The sequence below is a fragment of the Talpa occidentalis genome, unplaced genomic scaffold, assembly GCF_014898055.3.
Source record: "Talpa occidentalis isolate TD23 unplaced genomic scaffold, MPIMG_talOcc4v2.1 talOcc4.6, whole genome shotgun sequence".
Classification (NCBI taxonomy): domain Eukaryota; kingdom Metazoa; phylum Chordata; class Mammalia; order Eulipotyphla; family Talpidae; genus Talpa; species Talpa occidentalis.
This window is the reverse complement of record NW_023604972.1, coordinates 117,683,963-117,709,380: the sequence shown is the minus strand read 5'-3', so window position 1 is coordinate 117,709,380 and position 25,418 is coordinate 117,683,963. Positions and strand designations below refer to the sequence as shown.

The following is a 25,418-nucleotide window of genomic DNA, read 5'->3' as shown; positions in this document are numbered from 1 at the left end:
TGTCTTCAGTTTCTCATTTCTGTGAGGAGTGCTTGCACTGTTGCTTTAGGGAATATGTATGGTGGTGTTTTTTTTTGTTTTTTTTTAAAAAAAAAAAGAATGTTTTTCCTATTTGCTTCATATAAGTGAGGGTAAAAGGTGAAATACAGGACCTTCCCAAATCAAGTACAGTTAAGCCCTTGTATCTACAAGCTGCTTAACAGCTCCTAGATGCTGATAAATCTCTGAGCCTAATGCCAGTGAAGTAACGTTATCATAAAGAAGAAGCCCAAATAAAACTGTAACAGCCAGTGCAGCATATGGAGGGAGGGTGGGGGGTGAAGCTTTGAAGTGAGAAAAATCTGGAGTCAAATCTGTTTTGCTAATTAAGAGTTTGTGTTTTAGCTAATTATTACTCACCCTTTCTGAAATCAAGTTTCCTTGTTTGTTAAACGATGATTATAATATCCTTGTACAATCTTCCCCACCAAAAAAAATTGTGAAGATGAAATAAGGAAGTCTAGGGTGAGGACTTAGCTCACAGCGGGAGTTCTGTCAGCAGCAGTTTATAAAATACTTTCATGTGTTCTTTGTTGAAATACAATAACATAGTCAATTTAAATGTTACATAATTTAAATATAATCAGAGCATCTGTAATTGAGTTATTAAGGTGAATGACATGCCCGTGGAGCAGTGGATCTTACCCAGGGTGATTCTGTCCCCACCGTGGACATTTTACAGTGTCTACAATCATTTTGGTTGTAAGAGAGGGAGAGGAGCGTGCTGCTGGCATCTAGTGGGTGGGGCCTGGGAATAAATGAAGGGCACAAGATAACCCTCCAACAAAGAGTTAATCTGGTGCAAAAATATTGACACTGCTGAGGCCTAGAAACCCTGTCATAGAACCTAGAAAGTCCACTAATTCCAACCTAAGACTTACTGGGGAAGTCATGAATAAGCAAAGGTAGCTTCCAGGAATACACAATGATGTAAAAGATAAAAATTTTTAAAAAGACACACAAAAGGAATTTCTGGGAAAATTCTGATAACTATGAGAATTGGAAGATTGTTAAAAGGAGGATTTTTAAGATTGTTTTGTAATAGAACAAACTATTATTTTCCATACAAGTTTTACTTATTTTATTCTGCAAAAATAAAATGGTATGTGAATCATTAAAAAAAAAAAAGGAGCTTCCATTTTTGGTGCATTATGAAAATATCTGCTAGACCTAAATATCTTCCTAAGTGAGCTTTTCCAGTGCTTCACATTCTTATTTTTAATTTTTAGTAACAACATCAAAGAATAAAAGAACTAAAATCAATTTTAACAATATATCTTATTAAGCTGACATATCAAAAATATCATTTTCAACATGTAATCAGTTCAATAAAAACACAATTGGTGAGGTAGTTTACATTTTTTTTTCATAATCTTCAAAATTGAGGGTGTATTTTACCTTTACTGCACATCTCAATTGGGATGCTAAATTTTCATATTTCAAGGGAAATGTAATCCTATTGAAACAATAAAGTTGTATTTAAGGAAACAATATTTTTTATTGGCATGTAACATTATGAAAAACATCACCCTGATCTAATTCAATTAGATCTCTGGAAGATCTTTTGTTAAAGATCCCCAGGTGATTCTGATGCTCACCCAGACTTGATAGCCACTCGCCCAATTAGAAAGAACCCTGTAGGGCCTCCCTGGTGAAGCAAGGGGTTAAGCATCACACTATGATGCATTCCGTCAGCCTCTACAGCATGAGTTCGATACCTGCCCGGCCAGGGAGCAAAACCCACATGGTGAGGCAGACCTCACCTGACTCACCTGCTGCTCCCCTCAGCAATGTATTTCAGTCTAACTGTTCTGTTCCCCACTCTGTCTCTGGTGGATCCTCTCACTCCCCACATCTCTGGCCTGTACCCCAGCTCCTGTATGCATAAATAAATAAATCTTTAAAAAAAAAAAAAAAAACGAGCCTCCCTGGTGGCGCAGGCGGTTGAGTGCTGCTCTGTGAAGCTGTCCGCAGCCTCTGCAGTGCCGGTTCGATCCCAGCTGGCCAGGGAGAAAACCACGTGGCAAGGCAGACCTCTCCTGTCTCGCCTGCTGCACCCCTCAGCAGTGTATTTCAGTCAGTCTGTCTGTTCTGTTCCCCACTCTGTCTCTGGTGAATCCTCTCACCCCCCACACATCTGGCCTATACCCCGGTTCTTGTATAAATAAATCTTAAAAAAAAAAAAAAAAAAACAAACCTATAGCTGTGCCCCATGGTGGTGATCACAGTTTATGCACATCAGACCATCATGCTGTACCCCTTAGACACTGATGTCAATTATTGCTTAATAAAACTGATGGGGGGGAGCTTTTTAAAAACAGTCCTTAGCTGAGAAGCTAATGCCTCTCAGTCTTTAACATGCCTACAGAGAACCTGGAATCAGAATGCGGGCCCTGATTCAGTAGGTATGAATAGATAAACCTGACTTTGTGTGTGGACATGGCTCTGGCTGTATTGGATTTGATCAGTAGCAGCCTTCTTCTGTCTCAGACAAAGTGGGTGATCATCATCCTATCTTTACTCCTCTTTGAAACCTTCCTCTCGCCACCTCATGAGGCCCTTAGTAATCATTGTTGTTTTTTAATTCTCAAAGCAATTATTTAACAACTTTTTATTATCAACTGCTTCTCATATGCACATGTTATTTCTCATGCTAGATGACATCTTTTCAAAGACAGAATATTTGTGTTGTTATTTTTATAGCTCTGACTGCACTCAAGAGGCCTTATACATAATAGGTGCTGCATAAATACTTCTTGATTAATTGAAACATTGAATGTTTGATGATGTGAACACCTCTAAATATAATCCAATGAACTTAAAATTGCAGTGTTTTTCTCTATGGAGCAGACAGGTAAGGAGGTAAAGAAGATTGAGGGTTTAGATTCTCTATGTTTAGATAGGTAAGGAGGTAAAGATTGAGGGTTTAGATTCTTTGAGTTTTTTCTTTATTCTAGTTACTTATTTAAATTTTGGAGAACTGTTTTGTAATTTAATGGTTTCAATTATTTGGAACAAGGCACTACTGATATTTTGGACTAGATAATTCTTTGTTGTAAGGACCTGTCTTGCGTGTTATAAGAAGTTTTATAGAATCTGCTGCCTACCTGCTAAATGCCAGCATCACCCCTAATTAAGATAATCAAAAATGTCCTCACATGTTGCCAGGTGTCTGGTGGGAAGACGAATAGGGCCATCCCTGGCTGAGAACTTTTAGTTTAGAAAAATAAAGTGTGACACAGCTGCCTTACTACAGAAACAAATACCAAAAAAAAAAAGAAAACCTACACACATGAAAAATTATGTAAATATGCATATTTACAATTATTTATAAAAAACATTCTCCATTCCTGAATTTCGGAGGCCTTGTCCATAAAAGCCATATTAATCTTTGTATCTGTCATACCGGTCTTTTATGGAAATAGAAATGTACGTAAGAAACATTTTTTAAGTCTGAATATAGACTTAGGATTCAAACATGAGGTTGTATAATTCCTCCAAACAACAGAATGTACACAGAACCAAAGTTATTATGATAGAATAACTAAGCTGGTTCTCTTTCTAAGGGAACTAGTTCAATCTCTTTATAGAAATGGTCTGTGTGGCTTGTCATGACTCTGAGACCAAACACACTGTTTCAGGAAGGGATTGTGTTAAGCTGAAGCCTGGCATTTAAGCAGGTGTCCGATGATTGTTCAATAATGAACAGATGAATGAATAAATGTTGGATGTAGCTGTGAGTCCTAAAACCTAAATAAGGGACCAGGAAAAAAGACTAATTAATACAAAGTAAAAATCAAAATCAACAAGCAACTATAAACCAGAGACACAGTATGGGGGAGGGGGGGAGAGGAAGCATTAGGGTCAAAATAAGGGGGGATGCAGTTGTATGGGGAATATAACCAAAATAAAAATGCACACATTGTGCAAAAATGAAAAATGATGTAAGAATTACATAAAATAAAATATTTTTAAAAATACCAATAAAAACAGAATCTCAAAGGTTGGAACTTCAGGAACTTCCAGATGGAAGTTCAAGAACTTTCCCAGTACTTCAGTATGACACCCTGTACCTATTGTCACTCCAATGTTCTCTTCACCTCATTTCCAAGAAACCATGAATCTACTTTTCGTCTCTATGGATTTGCCAATTTTGGACATTTTTTAATAAATGGAGTAATATTGTATGTGGCCTTTCATGTCTGGCTGTTTCACTTTGCAAAATATTTTCAAGGTACTTTGTAACTTTTTTTATGACCAAATGATATTTTATAGATTATATTCTATAGATTATACCACATTTTATCTATACACCCATCAGTTGGTTGGGCATTTTTCACTGTTTCTACTTTTTGACTATTATGAAAAATGTTGCTAATGAATAATGCTGCAATGAAGACACTTATAAAAGCTTTTGTGTGAACATATGTTTTCAGGTCTTTGGGGTATATACCTAGTTGTGGACTAGCCAGGTCTTATGGTAACTCAATGTTTAACTTTGAAGAACTGCTAAATTGTTTTCTATCATGCCTGTACCATTTTACATTCCCATCAGAGCTTCCAATTAATTCCCTTTTGCTTTATATCTTAATTTTTTGATTATATCATTTAGGATGTCCCTTACCTTAACCGCACATGAAATAATATTTTTGATGTGTTTTTTATTTTTATTTTTTTGCTTAGAAGAACTGGGGTATAGGCCAGAGGTGCAGGGGGTGAGAGGATTCACCAGAGACAGAGTGGGGAGCAGAACAGGCAGATCTAATGAAATACACTGTTGAGGGGAGCAGGGGGCAAGACAGGAGAGGTCTGCTGCACCATGTCAGTCACCTCCCTGGCCAGGGATAGAACTCAGAACCTAGCAGTGATAGGGCTGAGACTTAACCCCCAGGCCACCAGGAAGGCCCAGAAAATAGCTTTTACTGGATTTCATACTAGTCATTTCTTTGTCTTTGGCATCTCAAACTATACAATATAGAATGCATTTAAAAATAATGAAACCATGGGAATTCTGTTTCCTCAGTTAGCTCTTCTGTAGGACACTAAGTACGTGTCTTGTGCTGCTGCTCCTGTGCCTGATTTCCCCACACCGCTGGAACTTGGACTGTCTCCCAGCGCCACTGAACTTGAACTGTTGTAGTTGCTTTGGTACCCACTTCTCTCACCAGAGAAAAGAACACCAAGGAAGATAGTGCCCCCAGCTTCCCACCCAAGACACCTTATTAGCAATCTTAAGAGATTGATGGGTAAACTGCCTGAAATCAAGGGAGAGGAGAGAAAATTTTAAGACAAATTAATGTAAAAATAACTAAATGTACCAGATAAATGCTAGGGAGAGGAAAGGGAAGGAGAGGGAAGATAATTAATGTTCCTGAGTGTTGAAAATTAGGATAAGTCATGTTCAGCCCCAAATGCTTAAGAAGTAAGGAAAATAAATGCAATACATTTTATAAATAAAACAACAAAAATAAGTTTTGCTTAAGAGAAAGCCTTAAATGCTAGAAGTAGTACAGACATAGCTCTGTTTCCTGACATTGCTATACACATGAGCTAGCGAGAGTGTCTGTGTGCAGTTAGCTTCCCTGCCAGACCACATGTGCAGTAAATACTTTCCAAGATACTACAAAGTTCAGTTGACCTGACATTCATCTTAAAGTAACTTGACATGTTCACTAAGCCTTTGTTTTTAGTCAGCCCTATAATTTTTTAATTCATTTTTAAAGTGTACTAGAGTTTAATTGAAAATAACTTTTCTAAAAATGAAGGATTCGGGGCAGAGCCTGTGAATTCTTGTTCTCAACTCAAGGCCAATAAGTGTCAGAGCATAAGATTTTACAGCTGTGTCTTCTTCAATTCCATAGAGAACCATAACAAGAATCAAGTATGAAGGTGAATTCCTCACATTTGGTATGATCCAATACAAAATACTATGTTAATTTTTTTGCCAACTTCCATCATTAATTTAAAATCTGTTTGCCAGTAGTCTATATGGATGCCAATAGCCTACACAGAGAATACATAATGTCGTAATCACTTGACAATTCTGTAGATTGAAAAAGCCTACTAGCCCATTTAAAATATGCTCTTTGATAGTATATTATCTGAAAGGTAGTTCAGTCACTTTGAATAGTGATCAACCAGGAAGTTTACAGATTTCTTTTACCATATTTTGATAGACCAGCATCAATCAAGGACATGACCTTTAGAGAAAGAGAGCTTAAGAGGCTCTCAGATGGAAGAATAACTGCATTTCTGAAGCTCTTCAAATAGAGGACCACTTTGGAAATGACAAGAGTGCTTTGAAATGCCAGGGAAAGGATTCATTCCTTCAATCTATATATTTACAGGCATAGCACAAAACTCAGTACCCCTCAGTGCAGAACCTGGTACCAGGAAGATCCAGCTAAGATTTAGGTTGATTGCTCCTTTACAAGAAAATGAAAGGCAAAAGGTTTTTTTAAACTGTGAGTCAACCTCCCAGCCCACTCCATTCAGGATGGCTTTGGCTCAGCAAAGTGTAACAGTTAACGGCGTATTAGTGAAAGAACAAGAACTCCCCAAATTCCAGTTCTGTGCCCGTCCTACTTAATATGTTATTTCTGAAACGACCATTATCAAGAAGCTTATAAAGCTATAATCCCAGAGTGTCCAGGTCACCAGGGAATCAGATAGCATCTAAATGGTCCAGCCCCACAACACCTGCATGAGTCACTGGTGATTTGTGTGAGCTTCTTAATAGACTTTCAGCATTCTGTTTTAATTATGTCTTGGGAAAACTCAGAGAAAACTTTTGCTTAGAATTTTTTAATTTTAACACTATTACATAATACTATAGCAGCATCTCCCAGGTATCTAGAAATCAGACTTCAGTAGCCAGGACTATCTACAGCACAAGCACAGAAAATCACCTCTGCACTTTCAGGTATTTGTTGTCACAGTACAACCACGTACACTTCAGACAATTCGGCTGGTTCCAATGAACTTATTGTGTATAAACTGTAGGAAGAATTTTGGATATAATAACATTCATCACTTGCTCTCCTTAGGAGACAAGGGTCAACAATGCATAAATCGACATCACAGCTGAATGTGAGGATGGCAACACATATATATGTACTCTGTATACCAGGCTCTGTTCTAATAACTTTACTTATATTAGTCCATTCAATCTTCACAATACCTACCTGTAAGAGATACTGCTATTCCCATTTTACAGATGAGGAACCTAAAGAGTCAAGTATGTTGCCTAAGATTATAGATTGTAAATGATGGAGATAGGCTTGGAACCCAAGAGTCTGGCTCCAGAATCTATCCTTTCAGCTACCACCTGGTATTATCAAAACTTATTTCCCGGTAGTTCCCATCCATTGTGAAGGCAATTGTCAAGTTAAAGAATTGCTGGTTTTTTAAATAAATTATTGTGAACTATACAAAGCTGAAGCTAGAGCATGAATATCACAGCAAAGTAGGGAATCTACTTACTGCAGGGCAAGAAGACGCCAGCCCTTGCCTAGCAATCCTGCAGACATAGTTACACCATGATTCAGCATGATAATCGCTAATCCTCATGAAAAAATAATAAGAAGGTCACATAATATTCAGACTTTGTTAATGATTCAGAACATCTTAAAATGTATTTTGGGGGAAAGAATTTCAAGAATAGTTTGTTATCTGTAAAATGCATTTTTGTTGATATCTCGTAATCTGTGCCATATAAATGAAATGTCCTTGCCTTGCTTTCAGAGAATTGCAGACCAACATTCATATTTGCAACCTTCTAGGGTCAGCAGCTTTGTATGTAATTTTTTTCAAACAAAGTGGTGACCTGGTATTAAATAATTTTCCTGAAGAATAATTTATAAATTAAAATGGAACAGTTCATTGAAGGCAGTAAGAGTAAAAGATATTTTATTTTATATATGTGTGTATGTGTATGATATAAAGATATAAATATAAACACAATATATATTTTATTATATATGTGGTGTGATGTGAACACATATGTATGTCACACATGTATGTCACATATGTGCATGCTCAGTCATATTTCTTGAGTCATTTTTCAAAACTTTGAAAGCTACATATTTCATGACTGAGATGACAGACTAAGATTGCCTGGGCTAGACTCAAGGCTCAGAGACAGTAGCCAAGTATCCTTGGTGAAAGTTATCTTGCTTCTCCATGCCTCAGTTCCTTCTACACGATGGTATATAACAATACTCTCCTCATTCCATAGTTGTGAGAATTAAAGAAGTGGATATATGTGCCTAACAGAGATTGACATGTAGCAACCCCCAAGAAGTCTCTGTTGCTGTTATCATGCCCCCTTCCATTCTATTTTTGCTTGAGAAAGGGGCTTGGAAATCGTTGAATGTAGTAGCTTCTTACAATCATGGCAGAATTAATTATATCTCTTTACATCTTTTCTCATCCAGTCTTTGATCATGAATGTTCTGTTCTGTAATATTGCTTCACCCTGATATCAAGGCTAAATACAGAGATGTTCTAAATCACTGATAGTTAGGCTAATTAGTCACCCAAAGATTTTACCCAAAGCCTGTGCAGCCAAGTCTAGCAAGTGGACTAGCTGTGCTGGAATCACCATCTTTTGTTTATTTTGTGAAAGGAACATTACAGTTTCACCATACTTGGCTCAACCAGCGTGCTTGTGCAATCTTCAGAACATATGAAAGCTGTTTCAGCTGACAATAACTCTGGCTTATGTTCCACAGTCACCATTCTTTATCTAAATCAGGATGACTGAGCCTGCAAGGGCTGTTTTTCTCTTCTAAGACTGACCCCCTTGATTGACTGCATATGCAGATTTCCGAGGATAACCCAGATCTACCAAATAAGAGTTATTTGGTCCAGTGAGCTCCCTGCTTTTCTCTCATTACAATATTTCCTTTCATTTCTCATGCACATATAACCACATACTCTGGTTTGGTCTCATCACTTCTTTCATCTTTTAGGGTTAAAATTGTTCAAAATTTATCTGTTCTATAAAATTACCATTTTAGTATGTCTTTACAAGATTTAGTTCTTAATCAGATGAAAGAACTTTTCCTTATTGTTTGTCTACTGCTGCCCAACTCCAAAGGAAACTTAACTGGTTATGTTTAGTTGTACTTTGGTCGTAGGGCAACACTGTGCCTTCAAGCCCCTGCCTCCACAGAAGGTATCTAAGCCCCCAGCTTCTGTTCATAGGTGATAACAAGTGTTCAAAACTGTCACAGCTGTTGGTCCTCATGACATGTGCAGTGCAGGTTCCACATTTGAGGACAGATGGCTGCTGAGTGCCTTCTACTCCACAACCCAAGTTCTGAAGGTTTCCTTTCCCCTCAAAGGCTCATGCCCTCACCTCCCCTTCCCACAATGTTGCTCTTCTTCTTCCTTCCCCCCCTAACCCCAAGTCCCAACAGACATTAGAAACTTGCATGTTATTTCATTTGGTTTTTGTGTCTCCTTTATCATAACTGAGGATGGAAAAGCATGTCTGGTGAGAGAGCAAAGAGCAAGAATGTAACAGCAACTTAAACAGAAATAGTTGTGTGATGTGCTCCCTATGCACTGTCTGGGAGGATCATCTTCCTCCATGGGGAAAGCCACTGGGTAGTGAAGGAAGAAACCAAGTTGGCCTGCCCAGCTAATGTGACTGATTAAAGCAGTCAAGGTCACTGTCAGAGATACGGTGCTGCAACCAGCAGTGCCTCTCAGCTCCCTGACTGTCCCTCTGTCTTTATAGATTTGAATACATTATCATTCCATCAACTTTAAAAACTAGTTTAGTAAAACTCTTCAAGCTTCCTAAATAACAATGCCAGTGAGAATACCAATTTAATTTAGTCTTATTTCCTATTACCAATGTACAATCCATCTGAAGCTTAGTCTAGGTTAGCATTTAGATATGTGCCATTTTGCACATCTACTTAAAATATCTTAGTTCTCTGCATGTTTATCATGAAGCACTACTGCACCCTTCAAGGTGATAATTAATAGTCATGTCTTCCCACACTCTCCCAATCTGCACTCACAGGAGTGTACACCAAGTGTCACGCTTGATAAGTAGCTGTGCTGGAAGTGATCAGAAAATCTAACAATGTGGGCAGCCAGCTTTTTGGTGCTTACCTGTAACTTTGTTTCTAACCTGGATTACACAGTACAAGCCCCTGGGGAATTTTTGAAAATCTTGATACCCAGGTTGCACCCCAGGCATATCTACTCGAGTCTCTGGGAGGAAGCCAAGTATATATTAAAGCTGCCAGTCGAATCCAATGTGCAGTCACAGTTAGGAAATGGCATTCTTAGGGTTTTCCAGGTTACTGATTTCTGAGAATTGAATTAAGAGCACATATGAGGGCCACCCTGGTGGCACAAGGGGTTAAGACACAACCTCTGAGGCTGTCCGCTATCACTGTATCACGAGTTCGATCCTCAGCCAGGGAGCAACCCATATGGTACAGCAGACTGCTCCCCTCAGCAGTGTACTTCGGTAAATCCGCCTGTTGTGTTCCCCACTCTGTCTCTGGTGAATCCTCTCACCACCATCCCCAACACACACACACACACACACACACACACACACACACACCCTCTGGCCTGTACCCCAGCTCTTGTAAGCATAAATAAATAAATCTTTTTTTAAAAAAAAAAAAGAGCACATCTGAGTTTGTCATTGTTCCCTTTGAGGAATTATTTGAGAAGAGAATCATCTAACAATTGCTAGTGCTACAATTTAGGCTTGAAAGCATATAGGTTTGTGTCTGTATGACTGCTGCCTACAGCAGGATAAACATTGGAAACTCATTTAATTTCCTTAACCTCCAGTTTATCTACCTCTAAGTAGGAATAATATCTTCCTGCTGGAGTTGTCAGTATTAAAGGAAAAAATGCATTTAAAGTATTCAGCATGTTGTGATATGTAACACCATGTAGTTACCATAATAATAATTAAAATAAATATGTAGCTGTAAATCAGCATCCTCATTATCAAAATGAAGTAGCCAAGGAGAAAATAAAATGAATCCCAAATGTCTTCAGAATGTAGAGTGACTGAGTTCGAACACTCATCTCTCTTACTAAGAATTAATTTAGGGTCAAAGGTAGAGTTTCTTTTCAATAATAGCACTCTTTTTAGAGATGCTATAAATGGATATTGAACTACATGGTCTTTAATTCTAGCAAAAAAATAAACACATAGGAGCAGGAGGTTTGCCAGCTTAGAAATGATGGTTCATGGCTCATCAGAGAGGGACCTGGAGTGCATAGTAGCCATTTGTTGCCTTCACAGTGAGATATAAAACAAGTTTCTATGAGGGTTTTCAGGCATAGTCAGAAATGTGCTTATTTTAATGTTACACTATACCCTCACAGACTTGAGAAACCTCAGCCCGGGACTAGGGGCTGAACTTGAGGAATGTTGGCCTCTGCATGGCTAGAGTTGAAGCAGCAGGTGACTGAGAAGGAACTAGGTAACTGCTATACTACACTTCTTGCCTTCAAGAGAGGTTACCCACTGCCCCATACTTGCTGTGATACATCCCATTTGCTAAGACAAATGACATTTGTCATTCCTAAACACTGTGCTCATATATTGGATTCATTTGTTCTGTTTGAACGTTATTCAAATAGTTACTCCAATTAATCTTTCCCCTACCCTTCCCCCAAATTAACTCATCAGCTGGTTCTCTGCTTCAGATTCTCAGCAGGCTGCCATCTAAGTGTTGGCCAGGGCTGTGGTCTCATCCGAAGGCTGGGGAGGGATCACTGTCCATGCATGCTAACTGTTGTTGGCAGGATTCAGTTCTTCAAAGTTTGTTAGATTGAAGGCCTCAGCTTCTGGCTGGTCTTTGTCCAGAGGCCACCCTCTGCTCTAGGTCACTAATTTGAACCCTCAGGGCAGCTTCATTTGTCAAAAAGTGAGAGTGAGAGACTTCAACCAAGACAAAAGTAACAATCTTATGTAACAATCTTGTGTAATACAGCTGTGACATGCCTCAATGCTCCCATATTCTGTAGGTTTCACCTAAGTTACTCAAAGGGAGGAGACACATGAGGTTGTAAATAAAAAAAGGAAAGAACCACTGGGGCCATTGGAAAGGCTGGCTGCTACAGCAGTTAACAGCACATACCCAGACTTAGAAGAAAGAAAGAAGTAGAAAAGGAAAATGCATGGAAATAAAGGGAACGGGAGCAGCCATGAAAGACAGCCATAAAAAGAAAGACAAAGAAAATAACAGCTGTGCAGCACCATGCCTGCCCATGCATAACATGGCCCGTGTAGGCACATGCTTCAGCACATTAGCACCACAACCATGCATTTCCTATTTCTTATTTAGAATAAGAAGACAATATAATGCTTTCTATACATCTGCAGTTAAAAGGAAACAGAATAAACAAGAATACTAAGTTTAGGTCAAAAAAAAGTGTTTCAAATTAATTTTTTTTGAAGTTTTTCGCCCCAGCTAGTCGTTTTTTCCTCTGTGTTTCAAGTGTTTGGGTTGGGATCATTCTTGCCATCACATGGCAGGCTTATTACAAGGGAACATAGGAATCTGAATGGCATGTACATTTATTTGATGATCTCAGATTGTTTCAGCTCAAATGCCAAAAATTATGTTTGATCCTATCCATGAGTATGGTGGTACATGTGACTTCGCTATAATCATCAAATGGTAAAGTACCCCCAATTACATCCATTCCACCCTCTCTACTGAGGAAACTGGAGTCCAAATGACTTGAGAAATCATAGCTAAATGGAAGCAGACCCAGGACTAGAATTCAAAACTCTCAATTAGTTTATTTCCTCTTCTTATCTTCTATGCAAAAGTACACTCAGAATATGAAACACTCTACTCAAATCTGATGAACACTAAAATAGTTGTGGTTTGAAAATATTTGTCACTGAATTTGTGGAAGTACCTAAAAATAGTGTTTTCAGTGTTTTGGCTAACAGAAAAAGACATTTCTGTAAAATTGGTACTTACCCAGCAAAACCTATTTTTCACCATATTTGTTCTACCAGATTTCAAAGACTCCTTCAGTGCTCTAAGATGGACTTGTAAATGCTAAGTCCCTAGAGGGTTGGCTGTCTGCCCTTGCTACCAAGCTAGACACTGTCCATGCTCCCAAGTTCTTGTAAACCTCTTAGTTCATATGGAAAAAATATTTTTCACGATTATGTGATCATGGAATTTTATTAAGCCAAAATTTTTGTTACCCCCAACATGTGTTCCCATGGCAAAGAACAATCCACATCTCAGGATTTCCTGAGGATTCACATGCTTATAAACAGACTACTCAGGGCAACGGGTGTTCTAAAACAAGGACACATTTCCCAGCATGAGTTTCTTCCCTGAATTGAAATGGGGAATGGTGGAAGAGGATGTTGTCCCCATGGTCCAGCTCTAGTGTCTCTTCCTACCTTGCTTATTTTCTACATAGGAAAGCCACCTCCCGAAGCCCCCACTGGAATGGAAACTCCATGAGGACCAGGATGTTACTAGTTTGTCTCCAGCTGTATTCTTGGAACAAGGCCTAATACGAGATAGATGTTTACTCCCTGCATGTTGAGTGGATGGCTGAATGATGGATTTGTTTGGGTTTAGTGCCTCATTTGGCATGAGTTTGTTGACAGAGGAGAAAGGGAGCATATTTTGGTTCAAAGCACCATGTATATACCTGGAACTTGATCAGAAAATATTATGTGTTTGCTTGTATGCTGTAGTGGGGCAACCAGGCTCAGGGCATGCCGTGGGAGGGTTGGCAAGCCTCCCAGCTCCTGGGGAATCTTTTTGGCTTTCTCTCTTTCTCTGGGCTCTTTGGCGTTCTCTTGCACTCATCATCTTGACTCTTCTGTGGTTATGTTGCTGGACCTCTTGTAGCCATCCTTACATCCCTGGCCTATAGGCTCAGGTGTGCACACTTACCCACACCCATACTCAGGTGTCCACATTCCCAAGTACCTTCTGCATGAACACGATCAAGGCCGCAGGTGATAGCCACAGAAGCTAGTGGTGTATAAAGCCTGATTAATTCACTTACCCTACACATGCTATTTTTTTAATTCTGCTTTAAGTATTTATAAAGATACTTTAAGATGGAGATTCCTCCTGCTGCCCAAGAATGTGAGCTTTGAATCAGAAAACAAAAATATTAAGTTTCCCATCAAATTGAAGACTATGCATAGAAGAAGCAAAAAATAAAAGGGAGGAGGGAGGGATGGAGGAAGGAACAAAAGAAATGTGACCATCTCCAAAATGATCTTGGGATTCAGAAGACAATGACATTTGCTATAGAAAAATTGACTCTGTCCCAGACCTGTCTATTGCACATCTATAGCTGCAGATTTCGTAGATGCAGAGGAATTTGGGTAAATATCCTAACACAGGATGCATTTTCCACTTCCCAAATTTGTCAATGTCTATTTAATGAGTTTACTGGCAAAATCTTTCAAAAGAATGCATACATGAGTGACTTTTTATAATAAATTTTTTAAGAAGAGAAAAGCCCCATAGGGGATGCTGTGGTAGCACACTGCGTCCTCTCTCCCATCTGAGGTCAGCACGCATCATGTTGGACAGTTACCACCATGAGAAAGTGCCACACATGCTGCCAATACCTGCCCCGGCTTCTCCAAAATCAGCTCATGCACAGGTGCAGCTAGAAGTTTGTGTATGTCAACCCCAACCAGTAAGTGCGGTATCCTTCTCCAGGTACTGGTGAGGCACACTCTACCCAGCTCCCCAGAGGGGCCTTTGTGGGATTGGGTCCCAGTTAACCACTATGGCAACCTGCGGAATAACACACTTTATTAGCTGTTCTCCTTCTCTTCTCCTCTCTCCCTTTCCTGCGCTTTGACTTTCTGGAGTCGCCTCCCAAATACACTACCTATCCCCAAATCTTCATCCTAGCTCTGGTTTCCTAAGAGACCCTAAGAAGTTAATGTTTGAAAAAAAGGCAAAATGCTTTGCCCTTGGCATCCAAGACTGACAAATAATTGACATTCAATAAGTTCTGAAACAGTGGCCCAGGAAACCGCTTTTCTAGAAGCGGTTCTTCACTACTTAAAATAATGTGTTTCATTAGGACCATACATTACTCTTCTGATTTCATGCCTTACCTTTTTGTTTTTATCCTGCAGATTCTTCTGGGAAGCCTAAATTCACCAAGTGCCGTTCACCTGAACTAGAGACTTTTTCATGCCACTGGACAGATGGGGTTCATCATGGCTTAGCGAGCCCAGGATCCATACGGCTGTTCTATATTAGAAGGTGCAGCCTTCATGCTTTCTAACTTTTCTCTCCATGAAATTTCCTATTAAATTATAGCAACGTGCATGCAGTGGTAGGAGCAGAAATGATTTATTTTAGTGACCTAGATGTGCTCATTCATTTCATTTATTCAGAAAAGTATCAAGCCCCTACTATGTGTTGGGTAATATTGCTGGCAGTGGAGCTATGGCAAGTAATTGCAAAAAGATAAGTCCCTCATTTATAGCTTGGGAAGACAGACAGTTAAAAATTAATGAAATATCAGCTGGTAATAGGGGTTATTAGGAAAAGTAAAGTCAGAAAAGGATAGTCAGCAATATGTGTGAGTGTGTGTGTGTATGTGTCTGAGGGTGAATGTGTGAAAGTGTGGGTGTGAGTGAATATGCATGAGTGTACACATGTGTAAAAGTATTATGAGCAAATGAGTGAATGTGTGGGAGTGTGCGTGAGAATACATATGCCTGTGTGTGCATCTTTAAATGTACATATGTGAGAAAATGAGCGTGAAAGTGGGTGGTTGTGCATCAGTGTGTACATAGGGAGCTTGGGTGATTTTTTTTTTGGGGGGGGGGCAATATTTTAAATGAAGAGGTCATAAGCCTTCTCTAACATAATGCATGATGGTAAAGACAAATGAAGAGAGAGAGGTCACATGAATATTGGGGGAAAGGTTGTTCAGGCAGAGGAATTGCAAGTGCAAAGGCCCTGGGGCCAATGTGGCAAGCTTGGGGAAAGCTGGAGGCCAGCATGGATGATGCAAGGCAGGAGGTAGAGAACGTTACAGGAGAAGAGTTCAGAGTTAACCAGGGCCAGACTGTTCCATGCTTTGTAGGCCATGGCAGACTTCAAAATTTTACTTTACCTGTGGTGAGCTTTTGAAAGGATATGTTTAAAAAGACTCGGTTTGGTTTCTTTGGAGAAAAGAGACTTTGTTTTTCTTAATAGCATACAATTATTTTACATCCTTGTTTGTTTTTCACGTTATAGGATTGTCCCCCCTCAGGTATGGTCACCATAATTTCTCACCACCAAAGTGCTCATAGTCCTCCACCATAGTCCATTGTGCTCTCCCCCACCTGTATTCTAAATTTTAGGTTCAAACACTCTCACATCTCCTCTTCTCCATCCATACCCAGGGAAGATCTAAGCCTAGATGAGAGGTTAGCAGGACTCTTTATCTGAAGCCAGAGGTGTTATTCAGTCCCCAGAGAAGGCTACATACCCCACAGAGGAGCAGAGAGATGCAGCGAGCAGCTAAAGGCCTGGGCTCAGGGCCAACAAACTGCCTTTCATCCCCACTCAGCCTCGCTCCCCCAATAATGCTGGGCAGATGAGTACAAATAGGAGCTAATAGATCGTGCCTCCTGGCTTCTTGTGGGGGGTTTATAAATACAGGAAAAACCTGTAGTTTTTGGTGCACAGTAAGCTCTCGATAAATGGTGACTGCTATTCATATTATTGGTAATACAGTGATAATTTAAAATAATAACGACATACAATTCCAGTTCCCAGACTACAAAAGTCTTCACTGCTTGTGATCATTGATGTGCTACATGATCATTTTTTATGCAGAGTTGGGTGCTTAATTTGCTAATAAACACTAAGTTCACAACCAGGACCCACCTTACTCGCCATCCAGCTATCAGAGGTGTCTCTTGCGTCTACCCCAAAGGGCACTCAAAGATGAGATGTTTGGGCACCAAATACATTTTTTTTTTTATTAAGTCTGGTACTGCAGAGAGGTTTAGGCCAATAGTCAAAGTCAATTTGTATAAACACATTTGAATAGTAAGCCATGTTTGGTGACACTGCCAGATATCTGTGAAGAGAGATTCATAGGTTCAATGTTAATGCTTTTGCCTCAGCAACCTAGAGAGCCAGCTCAGCTCAATCAAAACAAATTAAGTTATTTGTATAGCACAGTAAACTGGATAGAGAAATGGCAGCCTTGAGCCAACTTTCTGAAAATAGGTTTTCACCACCCAATTACTCATCAAATTTGAACCTGAGCAAAAAGAGAAATCCAAAGGTATGAGGCCTTCACAAGTACTTGCATGTCCCTAACCTCCATCTGTCAGGCCATGTAACTTTGCCTCTCAGCCCCTTCTGCACACCCCACGCCTTTCAGCATCCCTGGTCCAAACCCAGACTCTGTACTAACAGAGATACCTCTGTCAGGGGGGAGGAAAAATCTCCAGCATATTCAGAAGGGTGTCATTAGTTTTTGCCCTAGTGAAATTTGGGATCCCAGAGGAAAAGACTGTCATATCCCTAGCCTTATGATGAGTGCCAACCCAAACTGGCAAAATCAGGATTCTGTGTTTTCTCTGTAAACAGAGAGTTATTCTGAATATCTCAGCTAAAATAGCGTAAGTTGTCAGCCCGGTTTGTCCGAGAAAGGGGATGAGGACTACACAGCCCATTAGCGTGCGAATGTGTTACACTTCAAGTGGCCAGTCACAAAGAGGATGACGTAGATGCACTATGCACTCGTGTCATTGTTTCCTAGAATCCAGTCTCCAGGCAACTGCAGACTCCTTCATCACGCCTGGCGCACATGCTACTGTGCTGAGGTTGCATTCCTAAGAGCAGTAGAGGCAGGAAGAGGCCAAGAAGGGGCCACTGCCCTGGGCTTTCAGTTCCCAGCCTTGCCCAGGGAGCTCAAGCACAAGGGAACCCCAACACGAGCTGTCAGCAGCACAGGCCCAGAGGCAGCTCAGGCTTGCTTGGCTCTGCTCCCGTCCAGGTGAGCTGGCAAAAAAGACAGTTCAATCCAGAACAGTCTGCACCCCATCACAGGGACAATGTCAGGTTCGGCCTCTATGGGGACTCAGGGTAAATTCAAATCACAGGCCCCCCCATAAAAGGGGGCTCTGGGAGCCTGTCAGAGTTGCTCTACTTCAGCTCTAGGCCTGCAAACTCCTGTTTTCAAAGGCAGCAGGCTTGTGAAGCCCATAAGGCTGTATCCTCCACCTCTGCCTCTCCTACACAAAGCCCCTCTCAAAAATGTATCCTGGTCTTTTAAAAGAAAGTTTATTTTCTATGCAAGGTTGAGGAGGAAATTACAAAGGAGAAAGGGCATTGTCACTTTTCTTTTTTCTGTTAAACCTAAAACGCATGATCTGTATATAATGAAAACAGTTGTCCTTCAAACACAAAGGATGTTTTATTTTATGATTTCATTTCCACTTGGTTAGCTCTAAATCGGAAGCATTTCTTCTGCTCTTCTGATTTTTATTGATAATCTCTTTTTACAGTTCTCACTCCTGTTTCACAAGGTAGTCTGGGAACACACCTAAAGCACTTAACTCATGACAGTCAGAGAAAAAGAGAGAGACGTTTCCATAAATGGGCTTTGAGCCTCTGTAGAGAAATTCAGCCCAGTGAAGGCAGACAACAGTTTTGTCTTGAGTCCAATTGGCTTCTTTTCTAAATTTAATAATTTAAAGATAACTTTTAAATATTTAAAGTAAAACTCAACTTTGGTGCATAAGGGAGGGGATTAGGATTCTGTTTGGAACCACTTGCCCTTGTTCCATCATGCGTAAGTTAAGTGTTTTAAGTTGTTTGTGCAGCTAATGGATTTTGGATCATCTGTATGGGGTTTTTCATAGAGTCCCCAAGGGGACTTGGGTTCTGACATGCCAAAGTTGAGAAACTACCTGGAACACACAGCTAACCTCCCCATATAAATCCCGACCTGTTACGTGCTGCCCTACATCTTTAGGACACTTTCACACTAACTTTAGTTCCATCTGTTATACTAACTGCTGGTGTCATCCCCACTGTAACATGAAAGGCCCTGGGCAGTCACTTTCTGGGCAGTCTTGTGAAACCATTCTCTTTAATGTATTCTTACTTAGTTTGAAAGTCAAGATAAAATAAACCACTCTGTGATTCAGTGACCCACTTATCCCTAAATGTTTTTAGCTTTTCCCTACTGTAGTAAATGCACACATACATACACACGCACACATATACACAACATATCCTTTTTATACCCTCTGCCTACTTAACTTTTCCCATCAAATGAATCTCCCTCTCATCCAAGGGTATGCCTCTTCTTGGAATCTCAATCAGAATTTAAGCAACAGGGCCTCCCTGGTGGCACAAGGAGTTAAGCACCGCGCTATGAAGCAATCCACAGCCTCTGCAACATGAGTTCCATCCCCAGCTGGCCAGGGAGAAACCCACATGGCACAGCAGACCTCTCCTGTCTTGCCCACTACTCCCCTCAGCAGTGAATTTCAGTCAGTCTGCCTGTTCTGTTGCCCGCTCTGTCTCTGGTGGATCTTCTCACTCCCCACATCTCTGGCCTGAACCCCAGCTCTCGTATGCATAAGTAAATAAATCTTTTTTAAAAATTAAAAAAAAAAAGAATTTAAGCAACAGTTCAATGTCTCAGAGCCTGGTGTTTCTACCATGTTAATTCCAGTTCTTCCCAACAGCGGATGAGCAGCTGTCTCAAGGACCCCCTGGCACTACACAAGTTTCTGTCTGGTGCCAATCAGACCAGCCTGAGAAACAGCTGTAAAGAAGAAAACCTGTGTCTTCCCCCAGCTCCTCATCCCTGCTCACCCCACAACCTGCAGCACCAACCCTGTTCCCATCCCTCAGAGGGGTCCCTCAGACCCCTCTCGGCCAGGTCTGTCAGCCAAGACACTGCAGCCCACACCAGGTCACTCCTACCTTTTTCTTCCTCAGCCACAAATTACCTGGCTTTATGCCTCCTTAATATATAAATCCTCTTCTCAGCTGATACCCAATGAAGAATAAGGAATAATGAATTATTCCACCCAAGGAGCAATTCTAACAAAGTGTTTCCCAACTGTTCCATTACCCTGGTCCCCTCACCACACTCATACCCACACTTCCTTACCTCATACCCTTGGTCACTCTGTTCCTGTCCTTCTTTCCTTATTGCCATAAGAGCAATCCTTCAAGAGCACGAAAAACGCCTGGAAACTTTCCACGAACAACTAGAGCAATCATTCCTTCTCCCGAACTCCTAAGAGAGTATAATGAGCACTTCCTGTGAGCACTTAACCACAGTGCTTTGTCATACACCTGCAGTAAGTGTCATTCCCTGCAGTAAGTGTCATTCGGTAATGCCCCAGAGTGTGCACCACAATGTTTATATATAATCAATGCTCATTAAATATCGATGGAATGAATGCAAGAAACATATCTATGCATAAATAGAGAGCACATTATATATATGTAACAATTATATATAACGTTACTCAGATGGTCATTTCTAGGGTAATCTAGCCTGGAGAAAGGGAGCAACTCTTCTAATCATCATACCTGCACAATGCTAGGTGCCAGGTGTGAGGCTTATATAGTGGGCACCCAAGGATGGTTTGCTAAATTCATTCACTCAGACAGACGGGGCGTTGAAGAGCTGGGGCACATTCTAGGATACGTTTGCTCTGTTCCCACTCAGATGGACTTGAGTCTGAGCAATCTTTTGATTGCTCCACATTTATGTTCTGGTTCCCCTTGGCAGCTGACCAGGGAATTTCCTTTCCCCAAACTAACTTATTTGCTGGCATCTCTTTTCCATTGAATACACAACCTGCTATTGTTCTAAGTCATCTGGGTAAATGATGCTTTCTGGAGCCTGGAATAGAGGGAAATGACTCTAGAGAGGACTGTGAATTTGGAGACAGACATTTTCTGATTTATTCACTGTTCATGTGTCCATATATCCTCCATGGATTTTTATGTTTGTTTTTATCTGATCCAAGACATAGGAAAAGATGGACTTATTCTTCATAGAGAACCAAGAAAAGGAACAGATCAGCAAACCCATGATTCAATTCAATCCATTTTTGTTTTGCCTTTTTAAAAAAATATTTTTTGGATACTATAATTAAATTTCTATTCCTATTTACAAAATAAAAAAATATGCTTTCTGAGTTTAAATTTCTGGATTCATGCCTTTTGTCTTTCAGGGGCTAGAGGAGAATGTCTAGCATTCTCCTGTTTCATAAATGCCCAACATATTTGAAATGGTTATATGCCTCTTTATATAATTAAGGAAAAAAATCAGTTCAGTAAGGAGACCAAAGCATCAGAAGACTCACCCAAGCATAATACAGCCTTGGGGAGATGCATGCAGGATGCAGTGTTTCAAAGTAGGGTAGTAGCCAATTTTCTGCCTCAAGACCACACAGGACGTGGGTGCCTCGGCCTGGAGGACACCATCTGTGCTTTTTCAGATTCCTCCGCCATGAATTCGGTAAATGCCAGGTCCAAAGATGCTGTTCTCTGGAAATCTCTATAGTTTGTGAATTGGTTCTCTAGAGTGTTTTAATAAAGGAACTTTTTTTAAACCTCCCTAAGCCTCAGAACCCTTGTCTGTAAAAAGGGGATAGTAAAGGACCTAACCATAAATCACTTAATTGAGGCACTAGCACATCCTATGCAGTCAATAAGCAGATATAGTTGGCAAATACAGTTTTACTATAGGCAGACATGCCAGAGGGCTTCCAATCCATATGGAGACACTAATATTACCCACAGGTATGATACTTGTTGGAAGTGGTGCTGCTGAATTACTTGCTCATAAATATTTGTGTTCCAATTTACTGAATCTGACTGTCAAACACTTCACTCTAACATAAGCTATGGCATGGATTTGAGAACAATTCACCCTTTTTTACCCTCCATTTCAGGAGCACTCAAGAATGGACTCAAGAATGGAAAGAATGCCCCGATTATATTTCTGCTGGAGAAAACAGCTGTTACTTTAACTCATCTTATACCTCCATCTGGATACCCTACTGTATCAGGCTAACCAACAATGGGGGTACCGTGGATCAAAAGTGTTTCTCTGTTGAGGAAATAGGTAAATTACAGGTTTGTGTTTTGTTTGACATGACTCTAGATTAAATAAGTGGGGAGGTCTGCACTGTCCACATGCATTTGAGTAGGAAGGTCATTTCACTCTGTAGGTGTATGGACATCTACTTCACAGGACATGAAATCAGCTAGTAAACAAGAGGGGAAAGGCAGGGAGCACTGACATTGACTCTAACATAAAACAACCTGGCAGTAAATGTTGTAAAGAAAACAATGGGAGCCTTGTGGAGGCTTCCCTTGAGGAGGTCTTTAGAGAACTCTCATAGCCTCTACAAGGGAAAAACTCAGTGTTCTCTTTAGATTCTTTCCTAAATTATTTGATGTAATTATTATATTCAGCTCAACTGAAGAAGTTTGGCCCTTGATCTCATTGCTATAATAAAAGCCTACATTTTCTTTATCACAAAGCATGGTAATTCTGGAATTTTATATTTACTGAACCATCAAATCAGTTTAAAGATATGTTATAAGATCCCAAGACAAACATTGGAGACAATCAGTTCAGTGAACAAAGGGAAAGATCCAGACTATCCCTTGTCCATCATGTGGACTCAGGGGGAATGAAACAAAATAAAACAGATATCTACAAGCGGAATATTCCTGTTTATACTATAAGAGTGTGTAAGTAGCAAAATAGAAAGTATCTAAGAACTTTGAGTAGCTGACACCAGTGTCTCAAAACTATCCACAAATAGCCTTTGTTGCTTATAGGAATTCCTTGTGCCTTGTCTCAAATTGGCGGTTCTTATATGGGTTTCCCAGTCATCAGCCAACTGGAAGAGACTGAGAGGGTGTGGCTAGAAGCTGCAGACAGAAACAAGTAAATCTGATAACCTGATTTTGAGGGAGAAGATTGAGAAAACTGTAACAAGCAGATAATAGAATCCAAATACATGGTTTAGAGAGTAACATTTCCCTAACGTCAGTGAGTAGCTGTGTTGAGGGGCTAAATGGGTGTACCAAGAATGCTGGGTGACAGCCTGAGTTCTAACCCTGGCCCTGCCAATAGCCAACCCCCCTCATTCACCTTGCTGACTTTCACTGAGTGCCTGTCATGTGCTAGGCATGTGGTGATTCCAAAATGAGTACGATCATGAACTAGGAGAGTCAGACATGTGACAAATAATCGCAGTACATCACAGTAGGTGCTGGGCTTGTGGTGTGTGGAATGCATAATGAGCCAAGGGCAAAGATTTAAGGGTTTGCCTGGGTGAGGGATGGGGAAGCCTACACAGAGATGAGGGTAGTTATTCTGTAAAGCTTCTGTGGGAGTTACGAGGTATACAAGATGGATCATTCCTCTCAACAAATACTAAGTTCCAAAAGTCTCAAACAGCACAGAATAATCAGTTAGGCAGGCCTGACTGGCCACCCAGAGAAATCTTAAGTGTTTTTGTGTAGTCCATAAAGGAATTTTAATTTTATCTTACTGCCAACAGGTACATTTAAGGATGTTTAAGCAGAAAAAGTACAAAGGAGCCACCATGGGTCAGATATAATAACCATGTGAGGTTGTTTCCATTATAGTCCCCATTTTATGGATGAAGCTGAGGCTCAGAGCAGTACAATGACGAGCTCATGATCAAACAAAGCTGTGATTTGAACCTACAGCGTGGAAGCATTCTGAGTCTGTACCCTTAATCTTAAAGGGCTCTCAGCGTTGGCTTCCCTGGGACGTGACAACTGAGAAAAGCAGGAAATGAGAGAACAGCCATGTGTGTATGTAAGGAGCAGGCATTTCAGCGAAAGGGCACAGCAAGGGTGAGGGGCCTGAGGTGGGACCATGCCTTTGCTCTCAAACAGGGTGGTGGGGAATGAGCTGGCACAGAGTGAGCAAAAAAGAGAGCTATGAGAGAGCCGATCAAAGAGATCAAGAAAGTCAAAGCTAGATACCCTTTAGCCCTTTGTATAGACTTTCGCTTTCACTTAGAATGAGATAGGAAGCCTTTGGAGGGTTTTCAATGATGAGTGGCATGATTTAAATGTGGAGGCAGTCACTATGACAACTATATTGAGGGTCTTACATTTAAGGATAGACCGAGAGGGGACAGAGACCATAAAGAGATCACTTACGCGACTAATGAAGCAGTGTCAGTAAAAAATAATAATGACAAGCACCAGGATACAGAGGTGGAGGGGGCGAGAAGTGGTTGGATTCTGGGAATATCTCAAAGTACGGCTGACAAAATGTGGGTGGGTGAGAAAAAAAGAGTAAGGAAGAGGTCACCATTTTTATCCTGAGCAACTATCAATGGAGCCATCTTGTTGGAGATAGGGAAGCCGAAAGAGGGGCAAGTTCTAGGGGGATGACTAGGGACTTGTTTGGAGATGTACTTAGTCTCAGATGCTTTTTAAACATCTTGGAGGAGTTGTCAAGGATGACACATGGAAGTGTTTACAGAGGGAGGGGAAAGGTTACAATTAGAATAGTGGTACCGAGCCCCTCAAAAACCACCTTGTTCCTTATCCTGTTTAAAATAGAAAGGAAAAATTTTAAGATGTAACCTGAGTATTACATTTTAGAAATGTTCCCATTTTTAATCCTTACTTTTATGAATCTGACCAGCTATTTTATCAACATAGAGAAGCACAATCCTTACTTTTATGAATCTGACCAGCTATTTTATCAACATAGAGAAGCACAATCCTTACTTTTATGAATCTGACCAGCTATTTTATCAACATAGAAAAATATTTTTTATAGTTCAAGTCACTTAAAGGGTTAAGCTTAAGTCATCAGAATTCCTCCCAACAAACTCAAGGTGAAGTTTTATTCTCATTGTTTTGCCACATGGAGCTTGTTACTTTACAAATCCCTCTAATTTAATTCACAAAATGTGGTCATGATTAGTCATGATTTTTAAAAAGTGGGCCCACTTTTTAAAGGGGTGACCAACAGCATCCTTCACAATAAGCTCTGTTTCCACTGAAGTGAATACAGAAGCTTCCCCTTTGGGACACCAGATTTTAACAGCCAGTAAGAACTCACAGGCAGCTCCTCACAACATGTATTTGTACTCTTACCTCTGATCCACCCTGGAGACTCAGACTTTGAAAAAAATCTGGTAAGTAGAAAAGAAAGTATATGGTACTCTAGCTGCAAGTGATTTTAATTTACTGGGGACTACCTAGAATATAAATTTAGATACAGTTTCTAGCTTTGAAATCCACATTTCTCTTCATCAACATTGGGGAAATTGTGGTGTTTGCTGTCCTAATTAGCAGAGTGCAACAGATTTA

The 25,418-nt window shown here is 40.3% G+C and overlaps 1 protein-coding gene across 3 annotated transcripts in view; it reads left to right on the top strand.

Annotated features, from left to right (window-relative positions):
• The window catches only part of GHR (growth hormone receptor), a 234,362-nt gene that overhangs the window by 196,315 nt on the left and 12,629 nt on the right, over nucleotides 1-25,418 (top strand). For 2 of the 3 annotated variants that reach the window (XM_054688056.1, XM_037530377.2), the window contains exons 4-5: nucleotides 15,182-15,311; nucleotides 21,992-22,164. In XM_054688056.1, coding sequence (XP_054544031.1) covers nucleotides 15,182-15,311; nucleotides 21,992-22,164 — 303 coding nt within the window. Of the gene's footprint in view, nucleotides 1-15,181; nucleotides 15,312-17,643; nucleotides 18,058-21,991; nucleotides 22,165-25,418 lie in introns of those variants that run through there. The other variant, XM_037530378.2, reaches the window with a different exon arrangement.